Raw genomic sequence first — 18,616 nt, 5'->3', positions numbered from 1 at the left:
TCTTACCTTTCTTTTTAGTCCATTTCAAAAAAGTACGTCTCTTTCCTTTTTGGCAACTCTTAAATACCAACTTTCCTCGTGACATATTTAAGACGAAGATTAAAAGACATTTTGGTACATTCTATACTTCTATATATTTTTTTAAAATTCTTCTTTTACTTTTTTTGAACTTCATTTCAAAGAAAAATCATACAAATAAATTGGGGATAAGGCACAAGTACACCCTAGACTATGACCGAAATTCCAGAGACATACCTTAACTAAACTAAGGTCCTATTACCTCCCCCACCCCTTCTCCCCCGAACTCATTTTTTTTGTAATTTTGTACACCTTTTGGCTTACATGGCACACTCCGTGAGGACCGTGACTCTACGTAGTTGAGGCGCGTGGGAGATGTTTGGATGCCACATGAGTCAAAAAGGTGTACAAAATTACAAGAAAAAAATGGATTCGGGAGGGGGGGGGATAGAATCTTAGTCTAGTTAAAGTGTCTCTGGAATTTTGATCATAGTCTAGGGTACTTGTGCCTTATCTCAATAAATTGAAACAAACAAAGGTAGGGGCAAGGGGATTCAAATGTTGATCTTTGTTCAATTATAAATGATTCATTACATTACAGTATGAAACTTTGTTAACTTCTATTTTGCAATCACAAATACACAATTGTTCCTAACTTTGAAATTTGAATTGAAGTAAGACACAAGCTAACTATAGTCTCATTCTTTAGCTTTCTTTGGAGACCTCATTACATAGCCACCAACACCAAGAACCACCAATGCAGCCATAGCCATGTTCATCACTTGCCTTGACACCTTCAACTTTGCAAATAAATCGCTAGCAGGACGCGTCATGGCATCATCTTTCATCGATTCGTTTGGTTTAACAACTTGTGTTTGTTCATTGGATTTTGGACTAGTGTTGTTTGGTTTCTCAGCATTGTCTTGTTTACTTAATTCATCTAATTCTGTTTTCTTGTTATCCTGTTTTGGTTCAATATTAGTTAAGGTTGGCAAGTCATTTCCATTTATTTGTGATGAAATTATGAGTTTTGGATGTTTAACATAAAGTATTCCATTTACTAGCCTTGCATTTATTTTACTTTTGTCACAATTTTTTGAAACAGGAATGTCCTTTTGAAAGCTTAAAAATTTATTTACTGGCCTTTGTCCATTAATCTTTAGAATTCCTTTTTTTTTGCATAATTGAATCTTCACCTCTTCTTTCTTGAAACCTGTTGAATTTTCAAAGTTCATATATTGGATTTGTTAGGTGTTTTCATAAGCGAAAAGCGCAAAAAGACATCAACAATTGTTGGTGAAGGTGCACACAACTAACATGATTAAAAAGAATAAGAATTAGAGACGGATAAATTTCCTAGCTAAACAGTAAAATCTACCACTATACTATTTAGTGATAGATTAACGATAAATTATCACAAAATTTTGTTAGCTGCGAACAATTTAGCTCCAAAGGTGAAATCAAAATTTGACTCCAATGAAGGAAAAAATAGAAATGTAAATCAAGAAAATATATGTATATATTAACACAAACTATAATTATTTGGACAATAGATTGAAAAAAACACAACTTATAATCATAAAAGTCCTTATTGGGGAAAAAAATAATACTTTTTTCCCTGTTTAACCCAAAAAATAAAATTACTTTTTAAAACTTTTTGAAAAAAAACTTCTATCAGTGTGCACTTATTTATTTTTTAGAAAAACAAATAATATTTTTAACTTTTTAAAAAGCTTGATCAGACACATTAGAGTCTAATTAGATGGGCCACCACCCAAAGAGCAATAATTATGATCCTAAACACTTCGATCAACTAGTTTAATTTATAAAAAAATATACTCCTATAAGTTTTGTATATTATATTATACTAAATATACATATATGGTACATATAATATACATAACAGGGTATATATTGTACATATTTTGTCCATGTTAATAAATAAGTTTGATCGAACTGTACATGTGGATAAGAGATGCACCTGGAAGATTAAGAAGAAGGGTATCATAGTCTTTTCCATGAACCAATTCTGATGTTGGCATAAAATCTTCATATATTCTTGAGTTGCTACAACAACTACAACTATCTTTATTTCCATTTTCCATGTTTGTTTTCTTCTTAATTTATCTCTTTTACAAATTTTGTAATAATTTTTTCCTTCTAAAGATAGGATTTTGTAGGTTATTTTTAGGTTATATATGGACATATCTTTCTTGGGATTCTACTTTCTTTGTTTACTTTCAAATTAGATATTCCTTACACATAGTTACATGCCATTCTTTATTTAAAAACCTTTGCCAAGTATTGTTTGCTTCTACAAGAAAAAAAAAACTAAGAAGAATTCCTAAATAGGAAACAAAGTTGGGAAAATTATGCGCAATGACAACCATTTAGAGTATATTATGTAATATAGCTATAGTTTTGATTATTTTTAATTTGTGGCTATAGTTTTGTGAAATTTTGCTATTTGGTTTCCTAATTGTATAAATTCAGTATAATTCGGTCCTTGGTCGTATAAATCCAGAATTTGTATATGCTTACCCTAACTATTTATATATGACTTATGAAGAATTCATAATAAATTACCCTGTTTGTATATTGACAAACAAAATATACAAACAGAGTTCTTAAAAATTACTAAATGTGTAAATACTAAATTTGTATATATTTACCCTATTTGTACATTTGCAAACAAAATATACAAACCACAACCTCAATTTGTATATACTTACCATATATGTGTATCTGCAAGCGAAATATACAAACCACAATCTCCATAGCAAACAAAACTATAACTATAGAGCACAATTAACGAAACTATATTTATAGAGCCTTATTATGCCTATTATCTATGCTATTTCTGAAATCTTCTCAATAAAGTTTGGGGCTCAAGTTTTAGGAATTCCCATTTTGAGGAATTTAATTATGGTTTGACATATATATATTAACAACAATATATATCCAGTGTAATTCCATAAAGTAAGATTCGAAAAAGAGTGTATGCAGACTTTGTCACTATCTTAGAGATAGAAATACTGGTTTGAGAAGTTTCTATAATGCATCAAAAGGGAATATGCACAAATTATATGGAGTGTTTTTATGATAGTGACCATTAGTGAAATTCTATATTTCTTGATCCTTCTTTATGAATTTTTGAAAAGTTATATTTAATTTTTTTTTCTGCATGGGAAATTGAGAGTTATTTTTAGGAATATATTCTATATTTAGCATGAGAGAGAAGTTGGAATAATAATCTTCCATGTGAAGTGCATGTGATCTCCTTTCTACATCATTTTCTATTTTATTTATTTATTTCATAAAGTAGATATTGATGCTTTATTCATATTTCTTAATATACCATAATAAAGTGGTAAAATTAACAAGGGATTGGAGTAGTGGAAAGTGGATGGCTTGGAAAAGCGAATCTAGGATTTTAAATTGATGTGTTTTTTAGTAATCTCTATTTGTTTTTACAAAAATGCTTCATATGAGCCCAACAAATATTTCTGGCATATTTAGTAATATTTTCAATATAAATAAAAGATTTAGCATAAAAGTTACTAATTTTTTTCGAAAATCTACTTCCAATACTCTAGTTCCATCCATGAGTCTTAGGGTCTGTGATCAATTACAAATGCAACGTCTTAGCTACAGATTTAATCGAATCAAGTGTATATATTTCGATACGAAGTGTGCCTTAGAGGAGGGTATGGAGGATGCATATTAGGGTAGAAGGTTAAGATGGTGGAACGTCGTCTTTCTTTTCGAGGGCTTATAAGGCTTGTTGATGTTTGTCGTTGTACTGGCCGTATTCTTTTATAGTCCTTGCTTTTGATATGTATCACTATAGGTTGTTTATTGTGTTTCGGTTATCACACTTTTTTGTTATTGTTTCTTTCTTGTAGGCTTTGCATCACCTCCCTTACTAATTGAAATGTTTTCTTGATTGTTATTTTTTTTCTTCGTATTTGAATTTGTTGCACTTAAACCTAGTCGGAAACAACCTTTTTGCTTCTATGAGACAGTAATAAGATCTACATACACTCTATTATCTTCAAATTATGATATTTGTGAAATTTCACTAAGTATGTTAGTGTTGTATATTTCAAACACATAAATAATTTTACTGATTAACATAAGTTTAAGTGTGGCACCTAATAATGGTTCATTAATCAAATGAAGAGTACTTATAATTGGCTCAATTAAGTAAGTAATTGTTAGGGCATGATTAGGCCAAATAAGGGAGGCCAATAGTACTTCATCAATTCCATCTATTTTTACTTATTAAATTTAAATTTTGTATTTTCTTAAGAAATACTAATTAATATGAATATATATATATATATATTGACATTTAGTATTAAATTATGAAAAATAATTTTAAGAAAATAAGTAATTAATATTAAGAAAATATGAAAAAAATTATATTATCTTTTTCTTTTAATATATGTTTTGTTGGGTTTTGGTGGACAAGAATATAAGGACAGTTACAGGGATTCACTGCAGTGATTGATTTAATTTTTCTTGTTATTGTGATTTAATTTAATTTTGTGGGTCATTTTTATGGATTTTGTCAGCCCCACATACTTTTTGTTAATACTTGGAGGCAATGAGAACACCCTACTTAAAATAGGAAACTCACAAAAGTGTGATACAATAAAATTTCATTAAATTAATATTCGATAAATTAGTAATTTCTCTAAGATAATATTTTTCTTTGATTTCAACTTGGATCGATGAAAAAATCACCCATTTTGATAAAGATAATAAGATACTATATTTTCAAAAGAAGTATATATACCCATTTTCAAACTGCACCACTGCAAATCATTTTGAGGTGCACGTGGAATAATCTCTTTTGTATTCACATAATGCTTTACGTATATTTGATCTGTCGTCGTTGATTTTGTGACACCTTTTAAATGAGAAGCCATTTTTAGATATAGTTTCAAGAAATTTCTTATGTTGTTTATATATTTAATTCTTTTATCATCATACATTGACTGTTTTTAGTAAAGATACAATGAATAATATTTAGTTATTAAGAAATAACGAGCATTATGTATAATAAATTTATTTTTACAATGTTACATTGAATTATTGAATTTATTTTACAATAATGGGGCAGTGTTGGGGGGTGGGGCGGGTTGAGCTTAACCCGCATAATTTTAATCTGTCCTGCTCTGCATAACAACTTTTTCCATTTTCAACCCGACTCGCATAATATTTTTAATGTTTTCTTTTTCTAGATAAGTTTGATACTAAAAATAAAATTTATAAAAATAAATTCATTTTTTATTAAGTTGTATTAATTTAATAGGATAGTAACTTATAATTTTATTTTTTAGAGGTCAATTGGAAATATGTAATAGATTGAATTAATTAATTAACATAGCTCATATGTTTGATTAATTTCATTTAATAATTTTTTTTTATATAATAATTTTTATATTTTATTTTATGTTTATGTATTATTATTATTGTGTTTATTATCTTGCAGAATTAGAAAAAAAGGTAACAACAATATTTTAGCAAGATTAGAAAAAGAAAAAAATAAAAATTAAGATTTCAACCCTCCAAAAAAATATATAATATTGATTAAAAATTTGAATATTCAATTTTAATTTAATAAAAATAAAAATTTAATTTATTTTTTTAATAGATGTTTAAACTAGTTTCTCTCTATAAAATAATCTTAATATTAAAAGTACATTAATATTTGCCCTTTATCGCAATTTGACTCTCAAAAACACTTCTTAAAAAAGAATAGCCAAACACAATTTGCTTATAAAAAACACTTTTCAAATAAATTAGCTAAATACAAATTGTTTTTCTTTGGGAAAAGGTAGAAGTACCTCCCTAGACTATGACCCAAATTCCAGAGACACACCTTAACTAAACTAAGGTCCTATTAGCCCCTTGAACTCATTTTTTTTTTGTAATTTTGTACACCTTTTTGGCTTACGTGGCATCCAAATATCTTCCACGCGCCTCAACTGCATGGAGTCACGGTGTGTGCCACATAAGCCAAAAGATGTACAATATTATATATAGAATGAGTTCATGGGGCTAATAAGACCTTAATTTAATTAATGTGTGTCTCTAGAATTTCGGTCATAGTCTAGAGAGGTACTTGTGCCTTCTCCCTTTTTCTTTTTCAAAATAAAAACTATTTTAAAAAAGTGATAATGAAAATAAGCAATTTTTAGCAGAATGAAAACATGCTCAACAAGAAGTCATCCCCGAGGAAAGAATGAGTCTTCGGCGAGCCGGTACCCACTACCTGTTCCCGTTCCAGCTCGCATTGTATTTGAAGTTGAGGATTTCGCTTCTGATGTAGTCTGTGAAAAGCTAAGTTCCGTTTTTAACTTTAGCAAGCCTCTTAAGTCATTTTATAGAATGGAGGGAGTAATATTTCATAATTCTACTTATATTAATTTAGTCAAATTTAACTTTAATTTAGATGTATTTTTTTATTAAATACACTTATTAATGAAGATCAGACCAGACAAAAAAAATTAAGTATAATGGAAGACTGATTGTGTCATTTTTTCATGTCTCATAGTAAATGCTTTTACTACTATTTTGCCATATTCTTCTTCTTACCTTACTATATAAATGGCCTTTTCATACTAATCTTCAACAAAAAGGTTTTTGCACTTGAACAAAATCAATATTCTTCTGCTTTCCCATCAATAATTGGCTTATAATTACAAGAATTCAAAAGGGGTTAATCTACATGTTGTGTGTTTTGCATTGGAAAAGCTTCTTTTTGATAAATCTTGAATACCCAATTGAAACCAAGATTGATTAGAACACAAAAAAGACAAGATTTTTGGAGTCTTGAGACCTTGTTTGAAGTTTATTGCTTGAGCCCAGAATCTTGTTTGGAGACAACAAATGGAGGAAACACTGAAAAATGAAAAATCTTGAATACCCAATTCAAGTCAAGATTGGTTAGTGTACAAGTTTCAGCCAAAAGAACACAAAAAGACAAGAATTTTGGAGTCTTGAGACCTTGTTTGAAGTTTATTGCTTGAGCCCAGAATCTTGTTTGGAGGGTACAAATGGAGAAGGCACTGAAAAATGAAAAATCTTGAACACTCAATTGAAGTCAAGATTGGTTAGTGTGCATTTTTCAGCCAAAAGAGCACAAAAAGACAAGGTTTTTGGAGTACATTTAGTTGAAGTTTGTTGATTGAGCTCAGAGTCTTGTTTGGAGAGTAGAAATGGAGGAAACACTGAAAAATGGGATCTTGGTTTTTGCTGTCAATGGAAAAAGATATGAGCTTCCTAGTGTTGACCCTTCAACTACTTTGCTTCAGTTTTTGCGCACTGAAACTTGCTTCAAAAGTCCCAAGTTAGGCTGTGGTGAAGGTAATACTCCTTCCTCTCTCTCCTTGTGTATATATGCGTAGACGCAAATTTAGAATTTAGAATTTAAACTTATAACTTCAATTTTAAGATTCTTAGCATTTGAACTGTTATGAAATGAGTTCAAAATTTAATATTTAGTTGGGATATGTGCAGTTGTTCACTATGTGTTTGTTTTGGTGCAAAGTGCACAATAAATGCTAAAAGCTTTGGACTTTTTGGATATTGGTATTTTTGTTCTAATGTGTTGGCTTCTTCTGCATCATTTTCTTATTCGGCTTTTTTCTGGAAAATTGGGTATCTCTAAATGTGCATAGCTCTTCATTATTTAAACTTTACCCCTTCAATCTAAAGAGTTACCAAAAAAGGTAAGTGACGTTCTTTTTTAAACGGATTAAAATAAGGACAAACAAATTAAAATGGTGGGAGTATTATGTATAGAAATCAAGCAGTGGTATACTTATAGGATTGAAACTATAAGACTTGAGTTGAGGGGAAAGGAAAAGAAATGAGAGAGTAGTATTTATCCTGCTAGGTTCTTTTCTTTGTGCTGCTTGGCCTTTTGACTTCTTTATATGGTTTAGTTCTGTAATTTTAAGTTCCTGCTGGTTATGGAGTCCTTCTGTAGCACATGAATTGGTTTTTATTCTTTTTTCCTTTTGTAGTAATTGGATGTTTTCATTTTATAGTATACTACTACTTTGTGTCTCCTATTCCTTTTCGTTTCTGATTGTTAAAAAGCTAGGAGAGCCAATGGTATAATCTTATGCTTATCTTTTGTATCGATCTATAACTTGAAGAATTCTAGTTAATGTGAGGTATGCCATTCTTTTATTCTATTGGCAAGTTTAGACAAGGTTGAAATCATTTTACTTTGAAGAAGTTTTCAGCTCGTCAATTTGAATCTTTAGCGAATCTGATGTTAATAGTGCACAAGGAGAATTTAGTTTGAGAAAGAGTTACGCATTTTCTAATTTGAATGGTTGCAGGTGGTTGTGGTGCTTGTGTTGTTCTTCTCTCAAAGTATGATCCCCAGCTTAAACGGGTTGAAGATTTTAGTGTGAGTTCATGCCTTACGCTTCTTTGCAGTTTAAATGGTTGCGGAATTACTACAAGTGATGGCCTTGGAAACAACAAGGATGGTTTCCACTCAATTCATGAAAGGTTTGCAGGTTTTCATGCTTCTCAATGTGGATTTTGCACTCCAGGAATGTGTATGTCCTTTGTCTCGGCTCTTATCAACGCTGATAAAGCAAACCATACAGATCCTTCACCAGGATTCTCTAAGTTGACTGCAGCTGAAGCTGAAAAGTCTATAGCAGGGAACCTTTGTCGTTGTACTGGATACCGTCCCATTGCTGATGCCTGCAAGACTTTTGCTGCAGATGTTGATATAGAGGATTTGGGGCTCAATTCTTTTTGGAAAAAGGAAGATTCCAGGGATATGAAGGTGAGTAAGTTACCTCCCTATGATCCAAGTAAGAACTTGAATTTTAGTACATTTCCTCGATTCTTGACAAGTGAACCTGCAGCATATTTGGACTCCAGAAAGTATCCATGGGATACTCCTGCTTCTGTTGATGAGCTTCGAAGTTTGTTGCAATCCAATTTGGCTGAAAATGGGGCAAGAATTAAGCTGGTTGTTGGTAACACAGGCACTGGATATTACAAGGAAACCCAGAGATATGACCGATACATTGATCTGAGATATATCCCTGAGCTTTCAATCATCAGATTTGATCACATAGGAATTGAAGTAGGGGCTGCTGTGACTATCTCTAAACTTATTTCATTTTTGAAGGAGGAAAACAAAATCAATTTGAGTTCATACGGAAAGCTGGTTAGTCAAAAATTGGCTCAGCACATGGAGAAGATTGCTTCACCGTTCGTTAGAAACTCAGCTAGTGTTGGGGGAAATTTGGTTATGGCACAGAAAAACGGTTTCCCTTCCGATATTGCTACATTATTTCTTGGTCTGGGTGCTACTATCTGTGTAATGACTAGTCAAGGACATGAAAAACTCACATTTGAGGAGTTCTTAGCGAGACCACTGCTAGACTCGAGGAGTGTGCTGCTTACTCTTTTGATTCCATTTAAAAAGGAAGGAAGTTCAACCTGTTCTAAGTTTTTGTTTGAAACCTATCGAGCTTCACCACGACCTCTTGGAAATGCATTGGCATATGTACATGCTGCTTTCCTTGCTGATGTTTCTTCCCACGGGAATGGGATCCTGATAAATGTTATCCAGTTGGCTTTTGGTGCTTATGGCACAAAACATCCGACAAGAGCCAAACAAGTAGAAGAATATCTAACCGGGAAGATATTAAGCATTAATGTATTATCGGAAGCACTTAAATTAGTCAAACAAGCTGTGGTACCTGAAGATGGCACTACACACCCAGATTACAGATCAAGCATGGTAGTCAGTTTTCTTTTCAAGTTTCTTTTTTGCTTCACCAATGTTGGTCCCATGATATCTGGTGGTTTGTTAAATGGGATTACTTTGGTAGAGGAGGTCTCGGAAAGTAACAAAGATGGTTATATTAGTGAAGGGAAACCACACACACTATTATCTTCTGCTAAGCAGGTCGTGGAATCAAGCAAAGAGTACCATCCAGTGGGTGAACCAATGAAAAAAATTGGAGCCTCCATGCAAGCTTCTGGTATGTTTTCTCCTTATGTATTTTATTTCACCTCATGTATGTAACCCGAGTTTTATGTCATTTTGAATCCTCTTTGTGGCTTTGACGTTGCCGGCTAAATTGGTCAGAGATGAGGCAAACTGATTAAAAGCCTACATGTATTACCCATGCAAAGTTTTCAAGATAAAATTGAATTGGAAGTTCTTATGCACCTGATTGAATATTCAGATTTACATGCAATATCTTAATATTCAAATGTGTTCAGATTCAGACGTTTTCATATTTGAAAAGAACAACCAGATGTCGTATTGTCTTAGTGTAAAAAGCAATTACAATTGCAGGTGAAGCTATTTATGTAGATGACATTCCATCACCACCAAACTGCCTGTATGGAGCATTTATCTATAGTACAAGACCATTAGCAGGGGTAAAGGGCATCCACTTTGGGTCCAATTCATTACCTGATGGAGTTGCTGCCATTATTACTTTTAAAGATATCCCGAGCGGAGGGGCAAATGTAGGATCTAAGACCATTTTTGCTCCCGAGCCTTTATTTGCAGATGATCTCGCCCGATATGCTGGTGACCGAATTGCTTTTGTGGTAAGCCCTTAGTTTCTAGAATCTTTCTGCTAGAATAGGTTAGGCAAGATGATTGCTTATATACTTCTCCAGAGAGAACATTTTAAACTTTTTCTTTTATGTTCAATGTTGTCAAATAACTCAGGTTGCTGACAGTCAGAGGTCTGCAGATGTGGTTGCAAGCATGGCCATTGTTGAATATGACACTGAAAATATAGATTCTCCGATTTTAACTGTTGAGGAAGCCGTTCAGAGATCTAGTTTTTTCCAAGTCCCACCATTTTTTTATCCAAAACAAGTTGGTGATTTCTCAAAAGGAATGACTGAAGCTGACCACAAGATTCTCTCTGCTGAGGTACTTTTGATTTGTTCTTGAAATCTCACTTCTTGTGAGGTGTGACTACGTCATCTAAAAGCTTAAGGGGTTAGGAAGAGCGGATTTTATTTATTTAATTATGTCTTCAATAGTTTCAAATTTATCAGTGATTGGTCCTGCTTATAATCTTTTGCAGACGAGACTTGGGTCTCAGTACTATTTTTATATGGAGACACAAACTGCTCTAGCAGTTCCAGATGAAGATAACTGTATGGTTGTCTATACATCAAGTCAGTGCCCTGAATACACAGGTAGTGCAATTGCTAGTTGTCTTGGTGTCCCTGAGCATAACATCCGTGTCGTCACAAGAAGGGTTGGAGGTGGCTTTGGAGGCAAGGCAGTGAAAGCAATGATTGTGAGTATCTGCTACTTCCAATAGAGAGAAAATGAAGAAAATCTTAATTTTCTGCTTGGATGAAGTTTTGGATCATTATTTGGTTCTTTGTCCCTAGTATCATAGGGTTAATTTGGGGGTCTTCACACAAAATAGCCCGGCAGAATTACTGTTTACTTTTTATAGCTGTTATACATAGATTACATATTGATTATACACGATAATATACATGTTATAAATGGATTATACGTATATATTATACATCCGCCAGCTATTTTTAGTTTAATTGGTTGATGTGATCATAGTAGTGCAGTGATATGTGGAAAACACGGCCAATGTTCATACGCAGCTATTGATATGTTTAGATAGAACTAGTAGAATGTGATACAAGTATCTTGTGCACATTCCAATTCATATATCTTTTGATAAAGATGTTAAGTTCCCTTTTTCCATTTTCTGATTCTATTGTAGTGAACTCTCTTTAGAGGCTTTGCAGATTCCAACACTAAGCAAGCACAAAATGTCCCCACATTTTTTTTCTGATGTCTTCTTTAATAATGTCTTTTATGTTTACTGATTATGTATGAAAAAATTCATGACATTGATTAGCTTTTGAATTTTAATATTCAAATGATAGATATAAATGCATTGATCCAGATAAACTATGAAATGACAATGGAAGACGTGAATAATCTTGAAATGAGTGCCTACGTTACCTTTCAAGACATCACATTCATTTCCCCTCCTCCCTTTATATTTCTCTCTTTCTGTTGCGACAGCATTTCTAGTTCTGTTGTGAAAATCTGTACATTGATATGTCAGGTCTCCACAGCTTGTGCACTTGCAGCGCTCAAGTTACAACTCCCTGTCAGGATGTACCTCAACCGAAAGACTGACATGATAATGGCAGGAGGGAGACACCCTATGAAAATAACATACAGTGTTGGATTTAAGTCGAATGGCAAAATCACCGCCTTACATCTTGATTTATTGGTAAATGCTGGGATCACTGAAGATATAAGCCCTGTGATACCTTCAAACTTTATCGGGGCTCTCAAAAAATATGATTGGGGTGCCTTGTCTTTTGATGTAAAAGTATGTAAGACGAACCTTACCAGCAAATCAGCTATGCGTGGCCCGGGGGAGGTGCAAGGATCTTATATTGCTGAAGCTATAATGGAACATGTAGCAAGTGTACTGTCTCTGGAGGTGGACTCCGTTAGAAACCAAAATGTTCATACCTTTGAAAGTCTAAAATTATTCTATGAGGATTGTGCAGGAGATATAGGTGATTATACTTTGCCAGGTATCATTGATAAGTTGGCGACATCCTCAAATTTTGTCCGAAGAACTGAGATGATAGAACAATATAACCAGAAAAATATATGGAAGAAAAGGGGAATTTCTCGAGTGCCACTTGTTTATGAATCTGTACAACGACCAACGCCTGGAAAAGTAAGCATTCTTTCGGACGGATCAGTAGTTGTAGAGGTTGGAGGTATTGAAATCGGCCAGGGTCTATGGACAAAGGTCAAGCAAATGACTGCCTATGGTCTTAGCTTAATTGAAAGTAGTTGGAGTGAAGAACTTGTGGAGAAAGTACGTGTCATACAAGCAGACACTTTAAGTTTAGTGCAAGGCGGATTTACTGCTGGAAGCACTACATCTGAATCGAGCTGTGAAGCAGTCAGACTGTGCTGCAAAATATTAGTTGAAAGACTAACCCCTCTGAAGAAGAATTTGCAAGAACAAAATGGTTCAGTTGATTGGACTACACTGATTTACCAGGTTTTACTCTTTTGACTTTCTTATATTACAATTTTGTATGTTATAATCATTCATCGTCTCTTCATGAGGAACATTTCATGCAATCAAAGCTGATTCCATGTTTATGCCTTTAGACGTATTTCTTCTCAGGCCTATACCATGTCACTAATAAACACCTTGTTCACTAGATCGAACTATTCGAAATAGAATTCCAGTTTCTAAAGATGATTTCAAATTGAAGTAGTCAAGAGGACTACTTTGTGTGAACTGAAGTCGAATAATAATGAGGTGTTCAAATTCTGATCCTTCCCTACCCCTCTCAGGCAAAATTTCAAGCGATAAACTTATCAGCAAACTCTTATTATGTGCCGGAATTCAGCTCCATGAAATATCTGAACTACGGTGCTGCTGTCAGCGAGGTAAACTTGTTTTTGCCCCACTCAATCTTGTAGCTCAATGTGGAAAGACTTATTGCTTCACCTCACCCTCAAGGATTACATTAATTCTCGATATTCTAATGATAACAAAACACTTCGCCGGATATTCCAATTTTGGAGCATTTAGCAACCATATGATCCAGCTGAAGCACCTTTTTATTGTAAACTAACAATTGCGATGTCGGTTTTGCAGGTGGAGATAGACATCCTGACAGGAGAAACAAAAATTTTGCAAACAGATATTATATATGACTGTGGACAGAGTTTGAACCCAGCTGTTGATGTGGGACAGGTCTATCGAAAATTTGTCTCAATTTACTTCAAGTTTTAGCTTTTATAATTCTGATTTCCTTAAACAATTACGAAGTATATGATGGTAGCTGTTATTCAATCGTCAATGATGTTTGAATAGTGATTGTTTCCATCAAAAGTTCCTATCGATCACCTCCTTAATAACAATTTATTTTCTTTCAGATCGAAGGGGCTTTTGTACAAGGGATTGGATTTTTTATGCTCGAAGAATATCTTACAAACACAGACGGATTGGTTGTTACAGATAGCACTTGGACATATAAGATCCCCACAATCGACACAATACCCAAAAGTTTCAATGTTCAAGTGCTAAACAGTGGACATCACGAGAAGCGTGTTCTCTCGTCTAAAGGTACACTGTTCTTTCTTCATTCCATCACTCAGACAAGATCTCAAATATTTTCATACTGCTAGGATGACTTGTGAGTGAATTCTCAGACATTTTCCATAAGGTTGAGTGGAAACTATTATTAAAATGAGTATAAGTTAACCGTTGATAGTGAAAGTGTGGTGGAGAGCGTGTGATGGTAGTGCATCGGAGTAGTAGATGAAGCACCACAACAAGGTTTATGATGGAGCAATACCGGTGACTTGACAGAGGAAGTTCTATAAGAAAATGATTTTGACTTAGTGGTCTTTCCTACCTTGGTCTAAGAATCAAAGACATCACAAATGGTAGCTGCAACTCTACCAATACGTGCCTTGAGGGAACTGTCGCGGATTAGACTTATTAACTTTCATGTCTAAATATCTTAGCTAAGAGGAAAAAGTGAAACCATTAGTATAAGATGAGTTTGTGAAAGCCATTTTCCATGATTTGTTGATTCGATTATAACGACTTTTTGCAGCATCTGGTGAACCACCACTGCTTTTGGCATCCTCAGTTCATTGTGCAACAAGAGCAGCCATTAAAGCAGCACGAAAACAGCTTAAACTTTGGGGTAAGCTCGACGAGTCAGATACAGATTTCTATCTGGATGTCCCTGCAACATTGCCTGTAGTGAAGACACAGTGTGGCCTGAATTATGTGGAAAAATACTTGGAAACTTTGCTTGATCTGAAATCTAGCTAAATGCTTGATTTCTAGCGATTGCGAGACACATTGTTGTCTGGATCTATGTTTACTCAGACTCTGCAAAGATATTGTTGTACTCGTGTCAGATGGAGGTTCCGACATGGAGGCGTCAATATTTTTGAAGAGTACGAGCAACATAGGCAAATAGTTTGCTCTTTTAGCTTTGATAAAAGGATTTGCTTTGTTATGTTCCATCAAATAGCATAAGCAAATTTTGTTTTTTTATATATACAAACCTTATATTAAATCAACAAGTTTGCCCATAGGAAAAGATCCTCTTTTTTTTTACTAATCATGTTTATGCAAATTAATCATATAAAATATTGAAAACAACTTTTTAATTAACTCCATATTTTATTTTGTCAATTCAACTTAATTATTAATTACATGTTTTTTTTCGTCCTCCCTCAACTTTTCCTCGTACCCTTATCATGGTCAATTATTATAACAACACGTCTAGTGTAATATCAGGATTGTGATTATTGCAATCTTGAATTAATTAGTTAAGCTTCCAAAACTCCAAACAAAATGAAATATTTGTTCTACAAAGTCAAAATATTGTTTGAATTATTTTCAAAGTTATTAATTTGTTCCATATTTTGTTTTACCAAATTTATACAAAAGATAATGCGGAGGATTTGGATAATTTGATTGTAATTTCCTTTTTCCTTTTTTTATTTTTCTATCTCCAGATCATTCTAATTGATTTTTTATTTTATTTTAGAATGTATGTATCTTTCTTTCCAAATTTATATTTAATTTTGCTTCTCGAGATCTAAACTATATAAATTTTGACTAATTTTAAATATATTTTTTTCCATCATATATTGTTGTCAATGAGAAGACTGCACTTATAGTATTTTTTTTTTGCATAATTTTTTGATATCTAAATTTCATTTGAAATATTAAGTTAATCTAATTCAATTTAATTTTTAAGATGAGTCAAATTGACTCTCGATAAAAGAGAAAAAATCACATAAATTAAAATAGGAAAGTATTATATAACAAAAATTTATGAATGAAAATAAATATGTGTAATTCAATTAATTCATATAATCAAATAGTAAATTTATCCGCGCTCACACTGTACCACTAATGTGATAAAAGCGTACAATTTTAACCCTTCCATCATATGATTATTTTCTTAAGATTCCTAGTTATAAATGTCATTTCAATAATTTAGAAAAAAATATTTTTACTTGATCATATTCTCATTATCGTGAAAAAAATAATTCTCACTGCTCTGATGATATTTTGAAATCTTCTTATTTCCTTTTTGTTATATGTTTCTTGATTATTTACCCTTCTTTTTGTGTACCTTTTTTTTCATATTATTTTTCATTTTAATAATCTTCTCTCGTATAATCCTATTCTTCTTTATATTTATCTTAATATTATTTTTCGATTATCCGTTATTCCTACTCTTATTTTCATTTCGTTACCCTTTTTTTTTCAATTCCTCTAGAAAATCAATAATTATTAGTTCTTCCCTAAAATAATTAAAATATTATTATATCAATAAACTACACCAACGAATCAATTTTGTTATTTCTCGAAAATTAATCTTGATAAGCATAAATGCATTTTTATTATTGTTTTTATAATTTCTTACGGCCTTTTCACTGCCCCCACAATTAATTAATTATTTAAGTTTCCAAAATTTCAATAAGAATGATATATTTGTTTTACAAAGTCAAAAAATTATTTAAATTATTTTCAAAATTATTTTACATTTCATTTGACAAAATACCTTAATATACTGCATATAATATATATGGCCGAAATTGAAGTTTAATTTGTAAATAATGATTTATTTAGTTTATTCCATATTTAGTTTTTATCAAATTTATACAAAATATCATGGGAGATTTGAATTTGATAATTTGGTTGTAATTTCCTTTTTCTATTTTTCTATATCCAGATCATTTTGATTGATTTTTTATTTAATTTTTTCTTAAAAAAATTAAAAATATGTATATAAGTTCATATAAATGAAAATATAATTGAATGTACAAAAAGTATTAGTGTGGATTAAATTACTAAAATTATACCATCGCAAAACTGTTAAGTATTATGTGGGATTCTTTCTTCCAAATTAGTATATTTTATTTTTTCCTCTCAATATCTAAATTATGTAAATTTTGACTAACATTTTAAATAATTTTTTTCAATCATGTATTAATGACAATGAGAAGAACTACATTTATAGTATTTTTAGCGTAATTCTTTAACATCTAAATTTTGTTTTAAAATATTATGTTATAATCTGATTCAATCTAATTTTGAAGATGAATCAAATTGACTCTTGATAAAAGAAAAATATCACATAAATTAAAATAGAAAACTATTATGTAACAAAGAATTGTGAATGCTATAAATATGTGTAATCCAATTAATTTGAATGCATAATATAAAAATTCTCTTATATCTCATATGAGTTTATTTAGATAACACTTAGTATTAACATGCTGAAATATTAATGTTTTGATCAAGTTTAGAGGAGATAATCCGATTATCTTAATCTTGCTATGATTAAGATAATATCAAATAAGAACAATATTATCTTCTCTAATTGAAAAGGAAAAAAAATCATTTAATTGACTTATAAATTGATATACCTCTATTTATACTTACTATACTATGTTTGGTAACATATTATGCCATTTTTAATTATTTTTTATTATTTTTATAGAAGCCAAGCTCTTGCACTCTATAAATAAGAGCATAACAATAAGTCTTGGTTAAAAATCATATCCTTGGCAAAATCAGGTATTCTTTTGATATTCATTTTGAGTTGATTTATGTTACAATTTCTTTTTTACTTTCATTATATAACTTGAATGATCTTTATTGTATTTTGGAGACAAAAGGGAGAGGGTGATATAATATTAGGGATAAGTTTTAATTGTTTTATCTATTTTTCTATAGTTTTTTAGTATATAATAAACTAATTTTTTTTCTTTATTACGACTCTCTCTCATTATTTATATTCATATTAAATGAACGGAAAAGGATCAAAATTGCCCCTGAACTATGAGAAATAGACCACTTATACCCTCCATTACATTTTGGGATCAAAAATACCCCCGCAGTTATCCCAGGAGACCACAAATACCCTCAAGAGTTAACACCCCAATTTTTTAGTGACGTGGCAAGCCTCACGGGACTAATCCCTCCACCTAAGCATTGCCAACTAAGATTCACTACAAAAGAACTTGACTTTCGCCACAAAATTCCAAAATATTCCCACTAAAGGTTATGAGTGATTTTTAGTGGCGACTAAGGTTCCAACAACCATTCGCTAGTAAAACCTATTTTTTCAACAAAAAAAATATGATAATTAATTTTCGATTGCGACCTAATTTTCTAAAATAAATAACTTGCAATATCCATAATAAAAACATCCAATATTATTACGAAAAATAATTAAAATTACTTCTCGATTCAAATTTCCTACTATATATATATAATGCATCATTGTACATTTTATACATTTACATATGACATAAAAATAAAACATATAGTGTCTTCAAACTCCTACTTAATCGATATCATATTTGGTTTTTTAAAAACAATGAAGAAAAAAACACAAAATTAGAATTTAATGTTAAAAACTTTTAGTGACGATTTTCTGGGCTTTTGTGGCGACTGTTGTTGCCGCTAAAGGTCTAGTTCTTTTGTAGTGAATCCTAGTTGGCAAC

The 18,616-nt window shown here is 31.7% G+C and overlaps 3 protein-coding genes across 3 annotated transcripts in view; 1 reads left to right on the top strand and 2 right to left on the bottom strand.

The window, feature by feature from the left end:
• LOC125817462 (protein ETHYLENE INSENSITIVE 3-like) overlaps positions 1–18,616 on the bottom strand; it is a 124,142-nt gene that overhangs the window by 49,951 nt on the left and 55,575 nt on the right. The window lies entirely within an intron of this gene.
• LOC125817656 (inactive protein RESTRICTED TEV MOVEMENT 2-like) lies at positions 709–2,151 on the bottom strand. Its single transcript, XM_049497221.1, has 2 exons — positions 2,000–2,151; positions 709–1,231 (listed from the first exon to the last, which is right to left on the bottom strand). The coding sequence occupies exons 1-2, from the start codon at positions 2,121–2,123 to the stop codon at positions 717–719; spliced, it is 639 nt and encodes a 212-aa protein (XP_049353178.1). The 5' UTR covers positions 2,124–2,151; the 3' UTR covers positions 709–716.
• LOC125817425 (abscisic-aldehyde oxidase-like) lies at positions 7,181–15,179 on the top strand. The gene is made up of 10 exons (XM_049496963.1): positions 7,181–7,395; positions 8,382–10,055; positions 10,376–10,635; positions 10,760–10,969; positions 11,127–11,345; positions 12,147–13,112; positions 13,415–13,510; positions 13,722–13,820; positions 14,003–14,192; positions 14,689–15,179. The coding sequence occupies exons 1-10, from the start codon at positions 7,248–7,250 to the stop codon at positions 14,910–14,912; spliced, it is 4,086 nt and encodes a 1,361-aa protein (XP_049352920.1). The 5' UTR covers positions 7,181–7,247; the 3' UTR covers positions 14,913–15,179.

Source organism: Solanum verrucosum, unplaced genomic scaffold, assembly GCF_900185275.1.
Source record: "Solanum verrucosum unplaced genomic scaffold, falcon-dt-bn FXZP01000434.1, whole genome shotgun sequence".
In the NCBI taxonomy this organism is placed as follows: domain Eukaryota; kingdom Viridiplantae; phylum Streptophyta; class Magnoliopsida; order Solanales; family Solanaceae; genus Solanum; species Solanum verrucosum.
The sequence above is the reverse complement of the archived record's forward strand: the minus strand, read 5'-3'. Positions and strand labels throughout refer to the sequence as shown.